This window comes from Erythrolamprus reginae, chromosome 6 (genome assembly GCF_031021105.1).
Source record: "Erythrolamprus reginae isolate rEryReg1 chromosome 6, rEryReg1.hap1, whole genome shotgun sequence".
NCBI classification, from domain to species: Eukaryota; Metazoa; Chordata; class Lepidosauria; order Squamata; family Dipsadidae; genus Erythrolamprus; species Erythrolamprus reginae.
In genome coordinates, this window is record NC_091955.1 from 5,865,683 (window position 1) to 5,888,198 (window position 22,516).

The 22,516-nt window shown below is 37.7% G+C and overlaps 1 protein-coding gene across 1 annotated transcript; it reads left to right on the top strand.

Moving 5' to 3' along the window:
- Positions 1 to 2,021: 2,021 nt before the first annotated feature.
- BCAP29 (B cell receptor associated protein 29) lies at positions 2,022 to 22,150 on the top strand. The gene is made up of 7 exons (XM_070755164.1): positions 2,022 to 2,500; positions 6,190 to 6,290; positions 9,217 to 9,367; positions 10,621 to 10,756; positions 12,668 to 12,779; positions 19,126 to 19,226; positions 20,869 to 22,150. Exons 1-7 carry the CDS (start codon positions 2,409 to 2,411, stop codon positions 20,902 to 20,904), a joined length of 729 nt encoding a protein of 242 aa, XP_070611265.1. The 5' UTR covers positions 2,022 to 2,408; the 3' UTR covers positions 20,905 to 22,150.
- Positions 22,151 to 22,516: the final 366 nt, after the last annotated feature.

The window sequence follows — 22,516 nt, forward strand, 5'->3', positions numbered from 1 at the left end:
GCTGTTTATCACGCATACCACCAGTAGTCAGTTCCCGCCTGTTGGTATGTCTCGGTATAGCTAGGCTATGAGACCTTTGACATACACTGAGCAGAGAATTTTAAGAGAATGTGGATGTGTGGTAAAGCCAAAGAAAAAAACACAGACTTAGTTATGCTGAATAAGTACTATTTTCATATATACAAAATAGAAACAATCCATAACAAGCACTAAGCAAACACAAGCACTAAGCAAGTACACTCCCCCCTCAAGGCAAAGCAAAAGTGAATGAGCAATAAAGCATCATTGAGGAAAGGAGTACTGGCGCCCTCTTATGGCGAACCAGCCCAAAATATTTAAAGTGATAGTACAAGAGACTACAATAGGTAGTTTACAATGGCAAACCCTAACAACCATGTACCTTGTACTAACACTGCCAGTACAGCTAATTGCATGCAGCTCTGTGGTTCTGGCGTGCGAGCATGGGTTCGGGCGCAATTTTGCTTTCTGCACCTGTGCAGGTAGCAAAATCTCGCATGAGGACACATGTGTGTGCATGTTTTGGTGAGATTTTTTGCACGGAAGCATGCGTGGAAGCAAAAAAACTCACCGAAACGCGTGCATGAGCATCCCGCTGTGAGCTTTTGCTACCTGCAAAGGTGCAGGAAGCAAAATTGGGCCCAAACCTGCACTCGTGTGCCAGATCCTCGGAGCTGAGCACAATTAGCCATACCGGCAGAAACCCACTACTGCTTACCACCATTGCAGCAGCTCCATCGTCACATGATCAAAATTCAGATGCTTGGCAACTGGCATGTATTTATGAAAGTTTCACTGACCTCGGGTTATGGCATCACGTTTTGCAAGCTTCTGTGAGCAAAGCCAATTTCCTTTAACAATCATGGGACTAACTTAAACACTGCAGTGGTTCACTTAACAACTCTGGCAAGAAAAGTTGTAAAATGGGGCAAAAACTCACTTAGCTGTCTTGTTTAGCAACAGAAATTTGGAGCTCAATTATGGTCGTAAGCTGTATATATAATTAAAGGATGGGTCTTAAGTTTTCTATATGTGCTTCTGGGTGGAGTCATTGCAACTAGTGTGTATGGAACATCAGGTGGAATAAAGCTTGTGGATGGAGAGATATCATTAATAAAGGTGCACCATTTAATAGTTTAGTTTTAATTGCACCAATCCAGGATTACTAGTTTGGAAACAAGTCTGCTGTTTGTTGTTGCTGCCCTACATTCCGCAGCTCAGATTTCAATCTACTAGTCCTCATCTTTGCCAATTGGACTACTGTATATGCGATCTCAGTCCGCTAAGGGAAATAAAGTAAGTATTGTAGAAAAAAAATACCAGGGGAAATGGATGGAAAACTAGAGAGAAGTTATAAATAATGAGAAGGGTAGCCTATAAATCTTGATGGATGGATGGAGGGAGGGAGGGAGGGAGGGAGGGGTAGGTATGGATGGATGGATGGGTAGATAGATAGATAGATAGATAGATAGATAGATAGATAGATAGATAGATAGATAGATAGATAGATAGATAGATAGATACAAACATACATAGATACATAGAGATAGATGGCTGGATAGATAGATAGATAGATAGATAGATAGATAGATAGATAGATAGATAGATAGATAGATAGATAGATAGATAGATAGATAGATAGACAACAGACAGACTGACTGAAAATTGGTCATAAGAATAATTTAGTGACTTCGGTGTTACCTAATTTGGGTAATGAAACTTTTGCAAGAAAACAAGCTCAGAGAACACCAAGGACCCCTCAGATAAAATCAGTTTAAAACAATCGTGCTTTGGATAGCAATAAGTTTTATAAATAACTTTAAATCGAATAGTTATTGATAATTGGAATATGTTTATTTTTACTAGAGGACTGCAAAAACCGTGTGTTGTTTATTCGGACAATGCCCTATTTATTCCTTTGTATGCAAACCACCTAGAATTTCCTAATTGATTAGGAAAATTTTTTAAAAATGTAAATGTGAAAAAAAATAATATTAATCCCTGAGGGAGGGGGGGGCGGCTGGAAGACTGGACGGTGGTTTCTCGGCCTGAGGAATCGAAGGAGGCCGCGGATTTCCCGCCTCGAACGTGTGTAGGGACTAACAACGGTTCGAACGTGTGTAGGGACTTTGCTCGGGCCGCCTGACAGGAAAGCTTGGGCCGCGGCGCGGAAGAGGCGTCCCGGGTGACGCTTCCCTGGCCCGGGATGGGGCGGGAAAAGCGCGGCTAGTCGCCGAGCGACCGGCGGCGGCTCCTCCGAGGCCATCCGCATCGTTGGGTTGGGGGCTGTTCACCGGCCTGAGGGGATTCTTTTTCCTTCGGTCCTCGGTTGAGACGGAGCTAACGGGGCTTCCCTCCATAGGCGGCGGAGGATCCCCCTCAGAGGCGCCATGACCTTCCAGTGGGGCGTCGTGGCCGCCTTTCTCTACGGCGAAATCGCCTTGTTGCTCCTGCTCTGCCTGCCGCTCGTCTCGCCCGTGAGGTAAATCGGAGCTGGGCGGGCGGCCTGCTCTTTATGAGGGAACTTTTTTTCTTTGGGGAAAATAAAACCCTCATGCCGTTTTTATTCGGGGGTGGGGTGTGTTTGTGTGGAAAGATAAACTCCTCATGACGTTTTTATTCGAGGGGAAATAAACCCCTCATACAATTATTTATTATTATTTATTAGATTTGTATGCCGCCCCTCTCCGTAGAGGCCGTTTTCTTAAGGGGAAATAAACCCCCATGCAGGGGTTTTTTTCATTCAGGGAAAGTAACCCCTTCATATACTTTTTCTTAGGGGGAAATAGAAGTCCTGATGCAGTTTTTATTAGGGGAGCGGATAAAACCCTCCTGGTTTTTATTTCGGGGGCAGTTTTTCATTCAGGGAACATAAACCTCTCATATAGTTTTTCTTAGGGGGGGAATAAAGCCCTCGTGTAGTTTTTATTTGAGGGGGAAGAAATAAAATCCTCCTGGTTTTTATTTGGGAGGAGGATAAAGCCTTCATGCAGGGAAAAATAAGCTCACACAGTTTTTTCTTAGAAGGAAATGAAAGTCCTGATGCAGTTTTTATTGGAGGGGAATAAAGCCTTCCTGGTTTTTATTTTTTTGGGGGGGAATAAAGCCTTCATGCAGTTTTTCATTCAGGGAAAATAAACCCCTCCATATAGTTTTTCTTAAGGGTGAATAAAGTCCCCATTCAGTTTTTATTGGTGGTGGGAATAAACCCCACGTTTTTATTGGGGGATAAATAAAAACCTTGTAGTTTTTATTTGGGGGGAGAATTTTGTTGGGGACAGAAGGGTTAAAACGAGAGAGGCCATTGATGTGGGTTTATTTGCGGGGGGGAGCTTTTAAAATGGTGGTTTGATCATGGTTTGTTCTCCGTGGCTGCAAGGCTTTGCTGTAGCAAAGAGGCCACTTGTAGCTTTTTTGCAAGCCCAACAGGCAGTGTTTCCTCTAATTTTTGGGGGGGGGGGGCGGAAAAGTATAGTGTCTGAGCGGCAGTCCCTTCAGGAGTGGGTGGCACAGAAATAATAAACAAACAAACAAACAAACAAATAAAAAACCCACCCTGTTTTGCCTCAGAGAATTTCAAAATAAAATACTGTACTGTGTGTCTATAACAGTGAGCTCATAATAGGGCAACTCTATCAATATCAAAATGCCACTTAAATAGTTGAGCTAGTTTCAAACTAGATTTTGATTTTCTTTCTCTCTTCCTTACTCCCATTCTTTTTCTTTCTCTTTTCCTTCCTCTCTTTTTTCTATCTGTTTCTCTCTCTTCCTCTCTTCCTCTCTCTCTCCTTCCCTCTCACTCTTTCCCTCTCGGCTTCTGGGCAGGTTTGGAAAACTCTGAGTTGATGATGATTTTTAAGTGAGCAATTGCTCACTGCTCAGCTTAGAGGGAAGCCTGGAGGTTCCCCCAAAGCCATCAGGAAATATAGTTTGTCATATATCAGGTAGAGATTGTCCTCGACCTATGACCACTGTGGAGGCCAAAGTTTCCATTGCTGTGAAACGGTTGTTAAGTGAATTTGGCTCCGTTTTACGGCTTGTCAGATAGATAGATAGATAGATAGATAGATAGATAGATAGATAGATAGATAGATAGATAGATAGATAGATAGATAGATAGATAGATAGATAGGAGTAGAGAGAGAGAAAGAGAGAAAGAAAGAGAGAGATGGGTGGAGGGATAGAAGAGAGAGAGAGAGAGAGAGATACTGTAGATGGATGGATGGATGGAGAGAGAGAGAGATAGGAGTCCAAAGTTTCTGTCGCTAAGCGAGACGTTTGTTTGAATTTTGCCCAGTTTTACCACCTTTCTTGCCCCATTTTTTAAGTGAACCCTGTTGTTAAGTGAAGCTAGCTTCCCCCATTGACTTTGCTAATCAGAAGGTCAGAAAATGTGAACCTATGACCCCAGGACACTATGTCATAAATATGAACCGATTACCAAACATCTGAATTTTGATTTTATAGCTTCAAACAGTCATTAAATGAACTGTTTGTAAGTTGAGGTAACAGGGTTGTTAAGTGAATCTGGCTTCTCCGTTGACTTTGCTATTCAAAGTCTCAAAATGACCCCTGGATACAGCAACAGTGATAAATACAAGTCAGTTGCCAAGCAGCCAGGTTTTGGTCACATAACCATGGGGATGTTTCAATTGTCAAAAGCAGATGTTTATAAGTCAAAGACTTCTTGCAGTGGCGCTGCTACACAAATAATGTACATTTTTTTTGTCTCTTGTACTTCCTATTTTAAAAATGTTTAAAATTTTCAAATGTTTTTAAAATAACAAAGCTTGATGAATTTGTCGATAGTCCTCGACTTATAACCATTTGTTCAACTGAGGTTGTAAGTCAAGGCCTACTTGTACTGGCCCCTACATAAATAATGAATGTACTTTTTTGAATGTTGTGTTTCCTTCATATCTATTTTTAATAAATTTCAGGACACCAATCAGTGTATGATTTGTATTTGGTAAATGGGCCACCTGCAATCTTGGTTCCATTTGCAATACAATAGACAGAAGTATCCAAATGTATTTTAGGGGCAAAATCAATTGAAAAATGATTACATGAATTGGTTTTTCGAATTAATGGTCACCATTGGTTTTCAGCTGAATTTTGCTCTGGCTAACCTACATACACTACACCAGGGTTTCCCAACCTTGGCAACTTGAAGATATTTGGACTTCAACTCCCAGAATTCCCCAGCCAGCGAATTCTTCTTCTAAAAGAACTTCCCCTCGCCCAACAAATAAGTTATCAGCTGTTTGTCCCTTGCATCTTTTGTAGTTTTTACATCTCTGCAAAGTCGGCTTTGGCATAAACCAGTTACTATGTTTTATGGTTATTTAGATACCCCATTGATACTGGAGCTATGACCTATATAACTTATGAAAATAGAAATGTTCTCACTTAAACTCTCTACATTTTAACACCTGTTGTGAGCGCTACAAGGAGTCCTCCACTTACAATAGTTCACTTAATGAAAGTTTGACGTTGCAATAGTAACAATTTAATGACTAAGTTACAGGAAAGGTGACTTATGACTGTTTTCACACTTACGACTTTTGCAACATACCGATAATCATGTGATCATAATTCAGATGCTTGACAACTGATTTTAATATGACACAGTGTCCCAGGATCATGATCCCCTTTTGCGAGCTTCTGACAAGCAAAGCCAATGAGGGTATTCACTTTACAACTGTGTTACAAACTTAGCAACTGCAGTGATTCACTTAACAACTGTGGCAAGGAAGGTCGCAAAATGGGGCGAAGTTGATTTAACAGCTATCTCTCAGCAACAGAAATTTTGGGCTCAATTGTCATACATTGAGGACTATCTGAACAATTTATTTGTGGTAGTTTCTGCTGGTTTTTAAACAGAGTAGGTCAAAATGCAGGTGTCTGCTTTATAAATTTTACAGAACTAAATCTGATTTAACCCAAATATTTCCCCAGCTGGCTTTTTTTTTTCAAATTTACATATCAATAAACATTTTTAATAGTACTATGTCATATGTTTCATACAGTTATTTACTCTGTTCTAACCAATTATTCCACACCTCATAAAATTCTGTTTCTCCTTTGGTAGTTTTGTGCATATGCTTAGGATGCTTACTACTTAATGGAGCGTTCATACGTTGATTTCTTTGAAATTTGCTTCTTTTATAGATGGAATAAGATTTTTATGATCTCTGTGTGGAATAGAATCGCAAGCTATTGGAACAAGACATTCCTTACTATTATACTTATATTAATTGTTTTATTTCTTGGTAAGTAGAAAATCAGGTTTGCGTGTGGCTATTAATATGAACAGATTGTGAAAGCAAAAGTGTTGGAGATTGTATTTACTACCTGAAGATTGATTTTGTTCAGATGAGGCAATATATGTTACAAAATAAATTGAACAAGAGGCAAGTAATGTTTTCTCATTATTTGATAGTAAAATTTTAAGATTAGCATAAAACATCTATTGAAATATTTATGGCAAGAAGTGTTTTTTTTAAGGATCGGCAGGTGGCACTCTTTCTGAAGTTATTTTTGAATTTTTATGAGAAAAACTAGAGTGTTTCTAGAGATGGATTTCTCTAGGACAATCAATGTAGTTGTGGTCAGAAATTTGCATTGCAAGTCTCCTTAGATACTACTAAGCATTTTGGGTAGCCAGGATTAAGATATGCATTGTCCATAATATTTAGAGAACATCAGGTTGGGAAAAACTGTTTTAGAGGATTGTACAAAACCTTTTTGCTAACTGTTTTATTCTATTTTAAGGACCATTTAAAAATATTTGTAAAATATCATATTGTTTTTATTTCAGTTATAATGTTGGGTATATTTCATTGCTTTTGGATATATGTACATAAATGCATACGTACATATATACATATTTTTCCAGCAATGAAAAGCTGGCATTGTATAACATACCTAGGAAATCTATAGAATACCAAAGTATGAAATGTCTACAATATGTTATTTTAATATACTATGTACAGTACTTTCTCTAAGCATTGAATATAATACCTAAGCATTATGCAGAATGACAAGAACTACAGTATTTAGGCAAAGTATGAAAGGAAAATAATGAAAAGGTTTATGATTAACCCTTGATTGAAAAAATATATCAAAATCAAAGAATGAATGCAAAATAACTTTCATTACTGAAGAAAGCAACTGAAAAATATCAATATTGGCCTCCTTGTTGTAACAAGTATAGTGGAAGCATTTTACGCTATGCCTGTTTGCCTTTTGGCATTGAATAGAATGCCTAGGTCAGTGATGGCGAACATTTTTTTTCCTCGGGTGCTGAAAGAGCGTGCACGCGTGTTATCGTGCATGCGTGAATGCCCACACCTGTAATTCAATGCCTGGGGAGGGCGAAAACAGCTTCCCTTGCCCTCCGGAGACCCTCCGGAGGCTGGAAACTGCCTGATTCCGAACTTCTGGTGGGCCCAGTAGGCTCGTGTTTCGCCCTCCCCAGGCTCCAAAATCTTCCCTGGAGCTGGGGGAGGGTAAAATCGCCCTCCATCCCCGTGGAGGCTCTCTGGAAGCCAAAAATACCCTCCCAGAGCCTCTCTACGAGCCAAAAATCAGCTGGCCGGCAACACATGCATGCTGGAGCTGACCTAGGGCAACAGCTTGCGTGCCAGCAGATATGGCTCTGCATGCCACCTCTGGCACCCGTGCCATAGGTTCACCATCACTGGCCTAGGAAATGTGGCATATTAAGTGTTTCATACTTAGATGTCCCATTGTTTCCATTCCATAGATTTCCTAGGCAATGTATGTGATTTCACATATTAATGGTAACATACACATATATGTGTATGGATGTGAGGGGGTGTATTTCAATGGCGCAGCAGTTACAGATGCTGAGCGTGGAGAGCAGGTTACAGAGCCAAGCCCTGTGCAGTGGGATGAGCTCCTGTTACTTGCCCCAGCTACTGGCCACCTGGCAGTTTGAAAGCATAAAAATGCAAGTACAGTGATACCTTGTCTTACAAACTTAATTGGTTCCGGGACGAGGTTCTTAAGGTGAAAAGTTTGTAAGACGAAACAATATTTCCCATAGGAATCAATGGAAACCGATTAATGCATGCAAGCCCAAAATTCATGCCTTTTGCCAGCCGAAGCGCCCGTTTTTGCGCTGCTAGGATTCCCCTGAGGCTCCCCTCCATGGGAAACCCCACCTCCAGACTTCTGTGTTTTTGTGATGCTGCAGGGGAATCCCAGCAGGGGAATCCCAGCATCGCAAAAACAAGCGCTTCGCTGGCAACAGAGGTCCGGAGGTGGGGTTTCCCAGCGAAGGGAGCATCAATGAAATCGCAGCATCGCAAAAACACCAAAGTCCTCGAAACCCCACCTCCGGACCTCTGTGTTTTTGCAATGTTGCGATTTCACTGAGTCTCCCCTCGCTGGGAAATCCCACCACCGCACTTCCGTTGCCAGCGAAGCACCAGTTTTTGTGCTGCTGGGACTCCCCTGCTGGGATTCCTCTGCAGCATCACAAAAACATGGAAGTCCAGAGGTGGGGTTTCCCATGGAGGGGAGCCTCATGAGAATCCCAGCAGTGCAAAAACGGGTGCTCCGCTGGCAACGGAAGTCCGGAAGTGGGGCATCCCAGCGGCGGCGGTAGGTTTGTAAGGTGAAAATAGTTTGTAAGAAGAGGCAAAAAAAATCTTAAACCCCGGGTTTGTATCTCGAAAAGTTTGTATGACGAGGCGTTTGTAAGACGAGGTATCACTGTAGATTAATAGGTACCACTTCAATGGGAAGGTAACATTCTGTGCACCTTCGATGTATGACCATGATGGTCACCTGACCACTGAAGCATCTTCTGACAACACCGGCTGTCTCAGCCAAAAAATGGATATGAGCATCATGCCTTAAAGTTGTACTCGACTGGACAGGGAAATCTGGATGGATGGATGAATATATATATACAGTATAGCCTTTATTATTAAAAAATCATCTATTTGTAGTACCTAAGTATACAGTTAATTAAATATTGAAATGTCTAAGGAAGCTTATATTTCATTTTAGTAGCTATTAATTTTAATGCATAAATATAAATCTTATTTTCCGAGTTCTGATGATTAAAATAGGGTATAGGCAGTATAGATCTATATTGAACTAGCAAATAACAAGAGATAATAGAAAGCAGGGGCAATCTATATGTGTATGTATTTATGCTCCCAGATGCAATCAGAGAAGTGAGGAAATACTCAACTGTTCCAGCAAACGAAGGCGGCGGCCGTTCGAGTATCACCGCAATCGATCACATTCACATGAAACTCTTCAGATCCCAACGAAATCTTTATATATCAGGATTTTCCCTCTTCCTTTGGCTGTAAGTATGAGTGCCATGGGTCAATGTTTTCTAAAAACATAAAATATATGAATAGGATAAAGTAAATAAAGAATAGCAGTTGTTCATGGATAAAACTAATACATATTAATAAAATGGATTTTATTAAAATAAAATTGTTTTTTTAGCTTTTTTTTTTTTTTAAAAAAAACCCTATCCTATCCTATAATGCTGTTCTGTTTCAGAAAGCAATGATGGAACAATTGATTGGAAAGACTGCTTGTGCTATATTTAGTTTCTCTGTGCTTGGAAGACTTGCCATTAAATTTCTTGAAAGGAAATAAATCTTCGTGCTGCTTTCAAGTAAATAAATCTACAGGGGTTTCCATATATTGTACTGTCCAATATAGAGTTCTGAGATGTATAAGAGAGAGACACAGGCAAGGAATGTGGTTTTTGCTGTATTTCATTCTTCAGTCCACATTTTTTAATATATTGAATTTTATCCGCATAAATTCAACCTCCTTTGAATTCAGCAGCCATTTTATCTATGCAGGTAATCCTTGACTTAACAGCAGTTCATTGAGTGACCATTTAAAGTTAACAACAGCACTGAAAAAAGTGACTTAACAATTATTTTTCACACTTTAGGACCATTGCAGCCTTTCCATGGTCATGTAATCAAAATTTGGATGCTTGGCAACCGGCATTTATGGTCATATGACCATCTTGCCACTACCTGGCAAACAAAGTCAAGGGGGAAGCCAGATTCACTTAACAATTGTGTTAACTAACTTACTAACTGCAAGGATTCACTTAACAACTGTGGCAAGAAAGGTCATAAAATGGGGCAAAATTCATTTACCAGCTGCGTTGCCCAGCAAGCAGAATTTTTGGGCTCAGTTGTGGTTGAAAGTCAAGGCCTAACTGTACCCTGTATTTACATCTGCATATGGATCAAACTTGTTCAGAATTTGGTTTGCAGCCCTAAATCAGAATTGAAGATATTATTAAAATTTCCATCTAAATTTAATGGCAAATTCACCAGGAAGTTTCTCTAAAGATGTAACAAATAATTCATTGGAGCATTTGAACAATTCAGGAATACTGCATAGCAATAAAGTCTGATTTTTTATAAAAAAAAAACAACCCTAAAGTATAGTTTTTATAATTTTAAATCACTTTTAAAATGATGAAAAGTGAAACATTTCCTTTGTTTATTAGAAAGTTATAAAAATGATTTATCAGTTGATGCTTTGGCTATGCTAATAAATCCGAGGTTTCTTTCTCCACAGTGTATTGAGACGTCTTGTTTCCCTCATCACTATATTGGCAGACGAGATGGAAGTAGAGAATAATCTAAAAGTAGAAGTAGCACACAGCAATGAAGTTGCCCGGAAATGCTTAGAAGAAAACGAAAAATTGCAACTGGTATGTTTCCTGACTCACCCGTTGTTGTTGTTTTCCTGTATTAATTGTCATCCCCAAACCCCCAACAATTTACCCTTAGATTATCCATGGTTGACCTATCCAGATTCCTAAGAGGTCAGTAAGGGGCGAGTACAATTGCACTAGAGTGCCTTCCGTCCCCTGTCCTATTGTTCTCCTATATCTCCTATACCTTTCTTCTATTCCTATATCTCTTCTTGTATTCTTTCATTGATATGTTCTATTACTATATCTTCTTTTCTATTCTTTCTTAGATATATTTTACTATGAGTATCTCTTCTATAACCATCATGTATTTTACTATGTGTATATGTATATACACCCACTAAAGCCCTCATTGTGTATTGGACAAAATAAATAAATTAAAAAATAATAATATCAATTTCATTTGTAGACTTCCCTGTCATGGACTGTGTTTCTTATGTTTCTTAGATGATGTTAGAATAGTAGCACTTAGACTTATATACCACTTCACAGTGCTTTACAGCCCCTCTCTAAGCAGTTTACAGAGTCAGCCTCTTGCCTCCAACAATCTGGGTCCTCATTTTACCAACCTTGGAAGGATGGAGGCTGAGTCAACATTGAGCCACTAAGAATCGAACTCCTGGCTGTGGGCAGAATTAGCCTGCAATACTGTACTGCATTCTAGCCATTGCGCCAGCACAGCTCCTTAGTTCATCAGCCATGCCTATTTTTACAGGGCCTCCATCTTAGAAACATAGAAAAATAGAAACGTAGAAGACTGACGGCAGAAAAAGACCTCATGGTCCATCTAGTCTGCCCTTATACTATTTCCTGTATTTTATCTTAGGATGGATATACTGTATGTTTATCCCAGGCATGTTTAAATTCAGTTACTGTGGATTTATCTACCACGTCTGCTGGAAGTTTGTTCTAAGGATCTACTACTCTTTCAGTGAAATAATATTTTCTCACGTTGCTTTTGATCTTTCCCCAACTAACTTCAGATTGTGTCCCCTTGTTCTTGTGTTCACTTTCCTATTAAAAACACTTCCCTCCTGGACCTTATTTAACCCTTTAACATATTTAAATGTTTCAATCGTGTCCCCCCCTTTTCCTTCTGTCCTACAGACTCTACAGATTGAGTTCATTAAGTCTTTCCTGATACGTTTTATGCTTAACAAAAACCCTTGCTGTAAATTAATATCAATGATAAAATAGCAATAGTAATTATATACCATGTCAACCCTCTCTACACAATTTTTACAGAGTCACCACATTGCCCCCAATAATCTTGACCCTCATTTTACTAACCTTGGATGGTTATTCAAAATTAGCATAGAAATCAAAATCAAAACAAGGCATTTATGCAACGCATCAGCTTTGGCTAAAGGCATTACCTCCAGTGTCACAGTTTGGTTAATAAAGTTAATTACTTAATCTAAACCTCAACACTGTCAGGCTTTCTACTAAATCTGCACTTCTATTCTTCTTATTTTTCTCATCATTCCTATCACCCATTTCCTCCCATGTTGACTTTATGACTGTAACTTGTTGCTTATATCCTAAGATTTTTATTAATATTGCTTCTTCATTGCTTATTTGACCCCTATGACAATCCCCTATTTGACCCCTATGACAATCATGTGATACGACAAGTGTCGTACCACATGATTCTTGACAAATGTATATTTTATTTTATGTACGCTGAGAGCATCTGCACCAAGACAAATTCCTTGTGTGTCCAACCACACTTGGCCAATAAAATTCTATTCTATTCTATTCTATTCTATTCTATTCTATTCTATTCTAAAGGCATCTTCCAGGTAACCAACTGCCTTCTCCCACTGTCCCATCAAGTGTGAATGAGGGCAGAATTGTGCAAAATGTAAAACTAAAGAGAACTGATATTTTTTCCTCTCCTTTTGCCAGTCATTGAAGGATATGAAACATTCTACCGGTGAACATTTGTGTTACGTAACAAATGAGAAGCTATCTGTAGAGGTGGAACAGTTAAAAACAGCATTAAAGGCAACTTCAGAAGGTATTTTTTTAAAAAACAAAAAAAAAGTTCTATTGCTTAAGTTGTGCAAGTTCTATACTTCGCATAGAATCACAAATGCATTGCATTTTGTTCCCTATCATATTGGATGCAAAATACACTTGCTCCATCAGTTGGAGCAGATAGGTTGCTTCTATTATTTTAACTAGGATATGTGCAGTGATAGCTAAAAGAAGAATTGTAACAGGCCTTTAGTGTGGGTGAGTAAAGCTCCCTTAGTTTGTGTAAGTGTGTTTCTTTTTTTCATTCCAGTTCTGTTTCTGTCATCTTGCTATCTTTTACAAGCAGTCCTCAACTTACAACTGTTCACTCAGTGACTATTTGAAGTAATGACAGTGCTGAACAAATGGTGGCTACCATTGGTGCTGGAAGTTCTGGTTGTCCCAATATAATAGCGCAAGGCAGCATTGTTTTAAAAAACATTTTTCTTTACATTTCCTCAACTTCTTGAGCGTAAGCACACTACTGTGCCCACCGCCCCTGTCCTATTGTCCTTTTTTATCGTTACTTTTTACTTAAGTTATGTTTATATAAACTACTACTATCCTATACATGTTTGACAAATCAATAAAGTGAAATAAATAAAATTAGAAAAATATCTATGATAATGACAGCTACCCAAGGACTGTCCTGGCTTGGAATAACAATTGGAATATGGGTGCCCTGGGGGGGTAGTTAATAAGCTAATGACACACTTCTGACAATATGATTGTTCTATAAGTTAGGTTTTTAACTGGTTTAGTTTTTAACTTCGATTTCTAATATGCTGTCTATGTATTTATGTTTTGCAAGCCGCCCTGAGTCTCCAAAGAAGGGCGGCCTAGAAATTTAATTTAATTTAATTTAATTTAATTTAATTTAATTTAATTTAAATAAATATCCACCTGGTCACATGATTACAATATGGGAACCTGTTCACACTTAAAACCAGTTACAGTGCCCCACAATCATGTAATCACCATTTGCTCCTTTCCCCCGCTAGCTTGTCAAGAAAGTCAATGGTTATGCCAGCAGAGAAAATCAAAAGTAATTTGGGTGAACCCCCCCTGACCCATGCCTGCTTCCCCACCCCCATTGCGCTTGCACCACACCTGCTACTTGTGCAACCCTGCACACCCTCCCCAAGCTCTCGCCATCCTGGCACAGCCCCACCTTGAGCCCTGTCTTACTTCCCTTGCAATCTCTTTGCGACTTGTGCAACCCCAAGCATCCTTTCCAAGCCTTGTCACACTACTGGCATCAGCATTCCTGCAAACCCTCCACAAGCCTTCCCATCACCACACCTCCCTGCCCCTTAAACACCCCTGTGCATCCTCCCCGAGAGTCGCTGACCCACTCTCGCGCATCCTTATGCACCTTCCCTGAAACTCACCACTTCTCCTGTTCATTCATTCATTCAATTATTTATTTGTTTATTTATTTTATTGATTTGATTTGATTTGATTTGATTTGATTTGATTTGATTTGATTTGATTTGATTTGATTTGATTTGTATGCCGCCCTTCTCCTTAGACTCAGGGCGGCTTACAACATGTTAGCAATAGCACTTTTTAAACAGCCAGCCTATTGCCCCCACAATCTGGGTCCTCATTTTACCCACCTTGGAAGGGTGAGTCAACCTTGAGCCGGTGATGAGATTTGTACCGCTGACCTACAGATCTACAGTCAGCTACATCTACATCCCATTGTTACCTCCACCAGGGAACAGGAGCCACTCCAAGCCTTGTTTCACTCACACCAAGTCACTCTGGCCCACTGGCAGATCAAGGCTCACTGGTGCCCTACGAACTGAAAAATCTTGGTGCCCACCTCCTAGTTTGATCCCCTTTTTTTTCTTTTTACAAATCTTCATTTTTTTTTCTTTTCCCAACTTTGTCGTCCCCCCTTTGGGCCTGCTGACCTAAGCACATGCTTAATCTACTTAATGGTTGATATACTACTGTCTCTGCCCCCTGTGCCCTCCGAACCCACCCAGCAGCAGCTACATAACCTAACTATCAGCCTTCTTGCAAGCAGTTGCAGACTTGCAATTTCCTGCTGGTTTCCCCAGGGTAGTGGGAAGCTGTCAGGAAGCTTCCAGGATATCCTTGATTCTTGACAAATGTATATTTTATTTTATGTACACTGAGAGCATATGCACCAAGACAAATTCCTTATGTGTCCAATCACACTTGGCCAATAAAAAAATTATATTCTATTCTGTTCTATTCTATTCTATTCTCTTCTAACATTGGCTGGGATTCAGTTAACAATGGAAAGTGGGATTGGAGAGATTACCGTTGCTGAGCGATGCACTTGTGATTTACAACTGCATCACTTGTCAATGGAGATTCTGGTCCCAATTTCTGTTGTAACTCGAGGATTCTTTCTGGTTGTTTTTTTAAAAAAAAATGCTTTTATTTGTGAGAGAGTCATTCAGGTGGCATAATAAATAGATTTTGGCAAGTAGATGGAAGCCCTAAAATGTAATATTAAAGCATAGTTTACATAGCTGTTGAGAAGTTTAGAAGTTCAATAATATACTGCACGGCTGGTTACAGTTGTGATGAAAAAACCCTGCAAAACCAAAAGTGCAGAATTATTGGGGACATTGATAAATTCTAAGATCAGGACCATATTCTGATATGATCTGTTTTGCAATCAGTAGGATACTTAGAGAGAAGTTCTCTGCATTTGCTTCAAGAGAATCAAAACCAAGATTATGATAATACCATTCTTTTATTAGCTTCCTTGTTCAATCTAGATTTTCTTAATAAAATAGTACTGCTCTACAGACAGAATTTTCCTGGCTCTGCATGCTCTTTCTGGATCTAGCAAGATTTATGAAATTTCCTGGGTGTTTACTAGCTTAAATGAATAATATTGCTTGACCTTGTGAAGATCAGGCAGCTAAAATGTATTAAAATCTTTGGCTACACAGAGAACATGATGTTTTTTGGAGGCAAATGTCAGTCTTCAAATTAAATCTCAAAACAATTGTCAAAAGTCAGTATAACTAACAAATGGAATAAAGACTTAAGCCAGTGGAGTTTTTCAAACATTAGCATTTCAAACACCAGCCAAACATGCAAGAACCGCCTAAAAAGAATTGACTATGAAATATGAGCAATGAATGTGGAACTAACTATGGCAAAAATTGTTTTTTCAAACATCACTCTTTATTGTAAATTAGGTTTTTGATAATTAGGCAAAGAGACATTTTTTCTTTAGCTTTTTGTGACTTACTTGTAAATAGTGAAGATTAGGTTTGTTCTATAATTCTCTAGATCTATTCACTATCTAACTCTTTTCAGCAATAGAATATTAGAGTTGCATAGCAAAGAGCTGCCTGTGTGTGCTTGAAAAAATAAATTTCATAAGCAAGAATGTTGTTACGGGAAAATACTATAACTAAAATTGGACATGCAATGTTTGAAAAGAGGGAAAGGTAGGTAGGTAGGTAGGTAGGTAGATAGATAGATAGATAGATAGATAGATAGATAGATAGATAGATAGATAGATAGATAGATGATAGATAGATAGATGATAGATAGATAGATGATAGATAGATAGATGATAGATAGATGATAGATAGGTAGGTAGGTAGGTAGATAGGGATAGGGATGTGTATTTATGTGTGCGTATATATACATATCGAATTCAATTTGAATTTGAACAATGAATATATCTGTCAGTTTTCCTCGTTATCCAGATGGGAATAATATGAACTGACAAATGTATCGAGTTGTCGAAGCGTGGAACTCATTACCGGATTCAATAATGTCAACCCCTAACCCCCAACATTTCTCCCTTAGACTCTCCACGATTGACCTCTCCAGGTTCCTAAGAGGCCAGTAAGGGGCGTACATAAGTGCACTGGTGTGCCTTTCGTCCCCTGTCCAATTGTCTTTCCTTTATCTCATATATCATATATATTTTCTTCCTTTCATATATCTTCTCTATTTTTACATATTATCTTTATATATATTACTTCATGTCTATTCTCTTCCATATGTATTGTGTACTGGACAAATGAATAAATGTATGCATTAGTACTGCTTAGCACCAGTAATCATGTTCATTTTCACAGATGTATGTGTGCGTATGGAAACTTACAAAGTTTTGATCACACACCTCTGTATGTATAGAAAGATGATAAGATTTGGAACGAGGAAGGGAAAGTAAAGTTTACACAATGTTTGGCATCTCTTATAAACAGACAGGGCTTGTATACAAAATAAACATGATAAGAACATTGTTCTTCAGATGAACTTCTTCCTATACAGTTTCTTGTGGTGGTTTAGATAGTTATGAAACAATTTAATGTACATTATGAAACAAAAAAAAATATTGTCCAAATCTGAAAATAATTTTAGCAAATTCAAAAGAAAATTATGCATAATGCCTTAACTTTGTAAGTTTAGTTAGGCAGGTGTCATATTTTAGCTTAGCCCAGGCAAGGAAATTAAAAGATTTATTTTTAACCACTGCAGTGATTCAGTTAGCAAATGTGGCGAGAAAAGTCGTAAAACGGGACAAAACTGGTTTAAGAAATTTCTCACTTAGCAACATAAAATTTGGGTTCAGTTGTAGTAAGTTGGGGACTACCTATATCATGCGACTCCCAAAAAGAAACTGATGAAAATCTTGATACATAATCACCAGGTTTAACTGTGCTTGAAAAGAACAAAGTTATGTGGCAATATGAGAAGAGTGGAATATGAGACAAAATTATCAATTTCTGAAAATCAAAGCTGAAAGATTGCAGCATAATGGGGCTGTTGTGGTTTCTGTGGTTATCAGTATACCGGATGCCACACCAAAAAATTCAAATAATATTACCTGCACATGGATTAAATATCAATCTCTCAATTACAAAATGCCACATCGCTTGGATCTGTACACGCACCACACTAATACAACATTTTCTGCTTTCTAAACATTTCTATTTGATTTTCAGTGGTTTGGTCAGTCTCGTGGCTGTTTGTCTGCTGGGGAAAAAAGTTGGTAGAAATTCTATTTAAAATATTGCCTTCATGCTTTCTGTGGATCATTTTACTTGGAGAAAGAAGAGTGACAGTACCTTTTTTAAAAAAATGTTTATTGCTGTATTAAAACAATCAGTAAGCCGAGGCTACCTTCTGTGTAGTTTATATGGATGCTAGCACACTTCCGAACATGATGTTACCAGTCAGAGCTAAAGCTTTTTTAATGCGCTGAACTTTGACATTCTTCTACTTAGAAGACCTCACCCATCTTGCCACAAGTATATTTTTGTCAAAACAGAATAACAATGTAACGAACGTGCAACTATCCCTAGTTATCTTGGTTATGTTTAGAGATAGTGTTGTTTTTAGTTACAACCAAAAGGTTTTGTATGTCCTCCTTAAAGCATACAGTAATTCAGTTACTATAAGATCAAGTTACCAAAAAGAACTGTTTTGCAATCTAATGGCATTTTCATTAACACAAAAAAATTATGTAATTAATCTTTATTAGTAGAAAATTGAATCCAACAGATGTTTTCTTCCATAACCAAATAATGGACAAGTGTATTAACAACAAAGCCTTGACAATTCATGTAAATTATATAATTTACATAAATGTATTTAATCATGTGATTGTATGACATATAATTATGTCACTTGTATAATTGCATGATGATGCAGGTTAGTATAAACAGTCATTTACACTGGTAGATAATTGGGTTTATCATATATTCTCCTCCAGCTAATATGCTAAAAAAATATTTATGCATTTTAAAATAAGCCTTAACAAATGTCAAGTGCTCTAGAAAATAAAGGGAACACTCAAATAACACATCCTAGATCTGAATGAATGAAATATTCTCATTTAATATTTCATTTGCACAACTATTCCATTTGCATAACAGCATGTGAAATTGATTGTCAATCAGTGTTGCTTCCTAAGTGGACAATTTGATTTCACAGAAGTTTAATTTACTTGGAGTTATATTGTGTTGTTTAAGTGTTCCCTTTATTTTTTTTCAATGGTGTATGTAAAATTTATACTCTTGTCTCCTGTCCATTTTTTTTTCTCAATCTGAAGCTACTTTTCCTATCCTCTATTTTCCTGTATGTAACAGTTTTCCAATTTATTTGCAATTGCTCTGACCTTTCAGGTGAAATGCATTATTTGTTTATTCCAGAGCAGTTAGAACTATTTAAACTTCAGTTTACCTTTTCCTATCTGTCTGAAAGTCATTGTGAATTTTACCCTCGTTTTAAAAATATAATTTCATTTTTGAGAATGACATTCTTCAGGGGACAGAGGTTTTAATAAAAACGTAATGATACGTGCTAAGTAGTATCATGCCTATGTCTTACAGCTCTCCTCCAAACAAGAAATGAAACTATTACTGTTAAGAAACACTCTGAGGAACTTAGAAAAGAATATGACCTCCTTCTAAAAGAACACGACAAACTTAAGGTAGGAGGCAGAGGCATCTGATTTGCTCAAGCAGAACTTTTTAAAATCAGACAACATTGGGTCTTATCCAAAATCAACATTCATAAGGACATTTTTAATTCAACATACAGTACTCTTTCAAATTCTTAATGTATTTAGAATGCTTGTTGAAATGAAGCTTATTTTCTTTTAAACAATTAACTTGATTAATATTTTAGCAACTTGGTATTCCTAGCATGGCAGTGTGGAGGAGAAGGGGAAAAAAGAAAATTGTCAGAGCTAGTGGAATTGCTTTTCACAAAAACACTTAGATTTAAAGATATATACAGTGGTACCTCATGATACGAACCCCTCGTCATACGAACTTTTCGAGATACGAACCCAGGGTTCGGAAATTTTTTGCCTCTTCTTACGAACTTTTTTCACCTTACGAACCTGCCACCGGCCGCTGGGATGCCCCACCTCCAGACTTGAGTCCCTCCCGTTTTTTCCCACCCTGCCTTGCACCTTTCTCCCCTCTTGATCTCCCCTCCATCATCCATAGTGAATTTTCATATTTGAATTATAATTTATGCACCAAGTCTTTATTATTAGATGTTACCTCTAAAGCAAGGACACCAACCTACGATCCATGGACCACTGGTGGTCCACAAGAAAATGTTGGTAATCTGTGAAGAAATCTTGGTCCGTGGGCCAGATATGGCCGAGAGCTATTAATCCAATCCAGGGAAGGAAAGGGAATCGAAGGGAAGGAATGGAATGGAAAGGAAAGGAAAGGAAAGGAATGGAAGAAGAGAGGGAACGTAAGGGACTACAGCTACAGCTCTGGAAAGTGGGACTAACTTTACCAACAACATCTGCAAGCCACCGTCAAATAAGCTTCAATTATTTTGTAATAATTACACTGCCTTTAATGATTTTGTTACAGTTAAACAACCTTTAAAGATTTTGTTATGATTAAATAAGCATTTATAATTTTGTTATGTTAAATAGGTGCATTTCATATTAATAAAATGTAAGTTGGTTTGTTTGTTTGACTTCTAGGCCACCCAATCTCATGGGACTCAGGGCGGCTTACAACAATAAATAATGTGATACAGTGTTAGAAAAGTCAAATATAAATAGTAAAAACAGTAAAAAAAAATAACCCATTATACTAACAATAAAAACCCTTGACAAACTGTCCAGTCAGATACACATACCGTATTTTTCAGAGTATAAGACTCTTTTTCCTCCCTACAAGAGACTGATCATTTGGGTGCATGTTTTACTCTGAATGTAGCTTTTATTTCCAGCCCTAATTAGCTGCTAACAATCTTACCAGCTCTTACCTTGCAGACTCTTTCATTGTTTCTCTCTGCAAAGAATGTTTTCCAAACCATGTCTTTGTAGGCCTTTTGGTTCTCTGATCATTATTTTACAAATATATTTATCTTTTTTTAAAAAAAATCATATTAGTGGTCTGCTGGACTTAAAATTATGAATTTGGTGGTCCGTGGAATTTAAAAGAGTGACTTTGGTGGTCCCTGAGTTCCAAAAGGTTGGGGACCCCTGCTTTAAAGCACAAGTTTTTCTGTGTGATTTTTCCCTGTGTGATTTTGCAGTGAAAATCAACCGTATAAGAATTATACTATTTTTTTAATATATCCATTTTATTTTACAGCAAACAGGGGGAGCTTCCAGTAAGAAAGATATTTAAAGAAGAACAAGGATGTGCGGAGCAACCTGAATTGTTTATTTGTTTGGTTTTTACTTTACAGATATATATGGAAAAGCTTTTGGTTTTCTTTTAAAAAATAGATTTACTGCATTCATTGCTGAAATATTACAATTTAAATATTACCCAGGCCTCTTTAATTTTGCAGCAATGTGTTTGCCAAATCTATGTTAGTCATACCAAAAAGTGCAGTGATTCCTTGTTACAAACTCTGTTTGGTTACAAAATACTGATGAGTTCATACAGTGGATTACTCTTCAAACACCACGTCTACATCTCGTTGGGTGCAAGGAACTATTCATAAGTTTACACCATTAAGTGGTTCAATAAATGCCAATACATGTGTTATTTTTTAATCCAATAAGAATGATATAAATCATTTTAAAGAATTCTTACTTGCTACTCTGATATTTTTTTTTAAAAAAGAAATGGTTTAAATACAAAATATTGTTCTGATGTGGAAATTGCTTTATACATTACTTCTAGCATAAAATTAAGATGAATTAAATCCACTTTGCTAGAAATGATCAGGAACGTCATCAAATTTGGTCAGTAAAAGAATTAGCACAGTGACGTTATCTAACATACGGGTGAAATTAGACAATCGGTAGAAATAATGAGATTGGTTCAAAGCAGCCTTTCTGAGCCAGATGTTTTGAGACTACTACTCTTAAAATTAACAGCTGATTTCCTCATTTGGGGAATTCCTGCCCAGTCACATCTGGTAGATGTCATATCCGACAAGGATTGTGTACTTTATTTTTATATATTGAAGGAGATCTATAAATTTAGTTCCAGTCTATACTTTTTTTCACTTAAAATGTTCAAGAGTTTGCATAGATATTTGCCAGGATCTCGTGTTTCACTCTCTGTTGGGGGGCTTAAGCAGTGTTTACTAAGCTGCCTTTTCTGTGATTAATTGCACTGTACTTATGCTGGGTTGGATCCCAACATGTTTCTCCGGTGGATACCACAGAGGTTTTAGGTTTAAAAACGGGGTGTCTTCTGATGCTATTCCACATCTCTTAACTGTCCTGAGCAACTTTACAAAGAGAATTTGCTATTGATGAAAAATTGTTTTACCATTTGCTTCCGCTATCACAGGGAATACAACCCAAAAGGCAGCTTTCTGCTTTCATTATTCCCATTTGAGTGGGTTGCCTTTTCCACATTTGTGTCACTATTTTACTTGAATGTTTGTTTCTTAATAAAGAGATGTTTAAGCTTTGTTTGGTCTTCATAAAGGAACAATTCTTGTAACTTGGACATAACTATATTAGAAATGAGCTGGACAAAATTAGTTGGTTGTAGAGTTCAAGACAGTCCATTTGCCTGGAATTAAAGTAAACTATTTCATTTTTGACACAAGTAAAACAAACATTTAGAGCTTATTTTCAGAAGCAATAGGCAGAAGCTATTCCGAGATTCCAAAGCATTGATTCCCAACTTATGGATATCTTTACAATTTGTAATAGTTGCAATCACTTCATTTCACTGTCTTAGAGAATCTTGACTTCAGGGAAGCAAAGTTTTTTAAGAAATACACATTTTTGTATAATGAAGGCCTTTTAAAGCTCTCTTTTAAAGATTACAT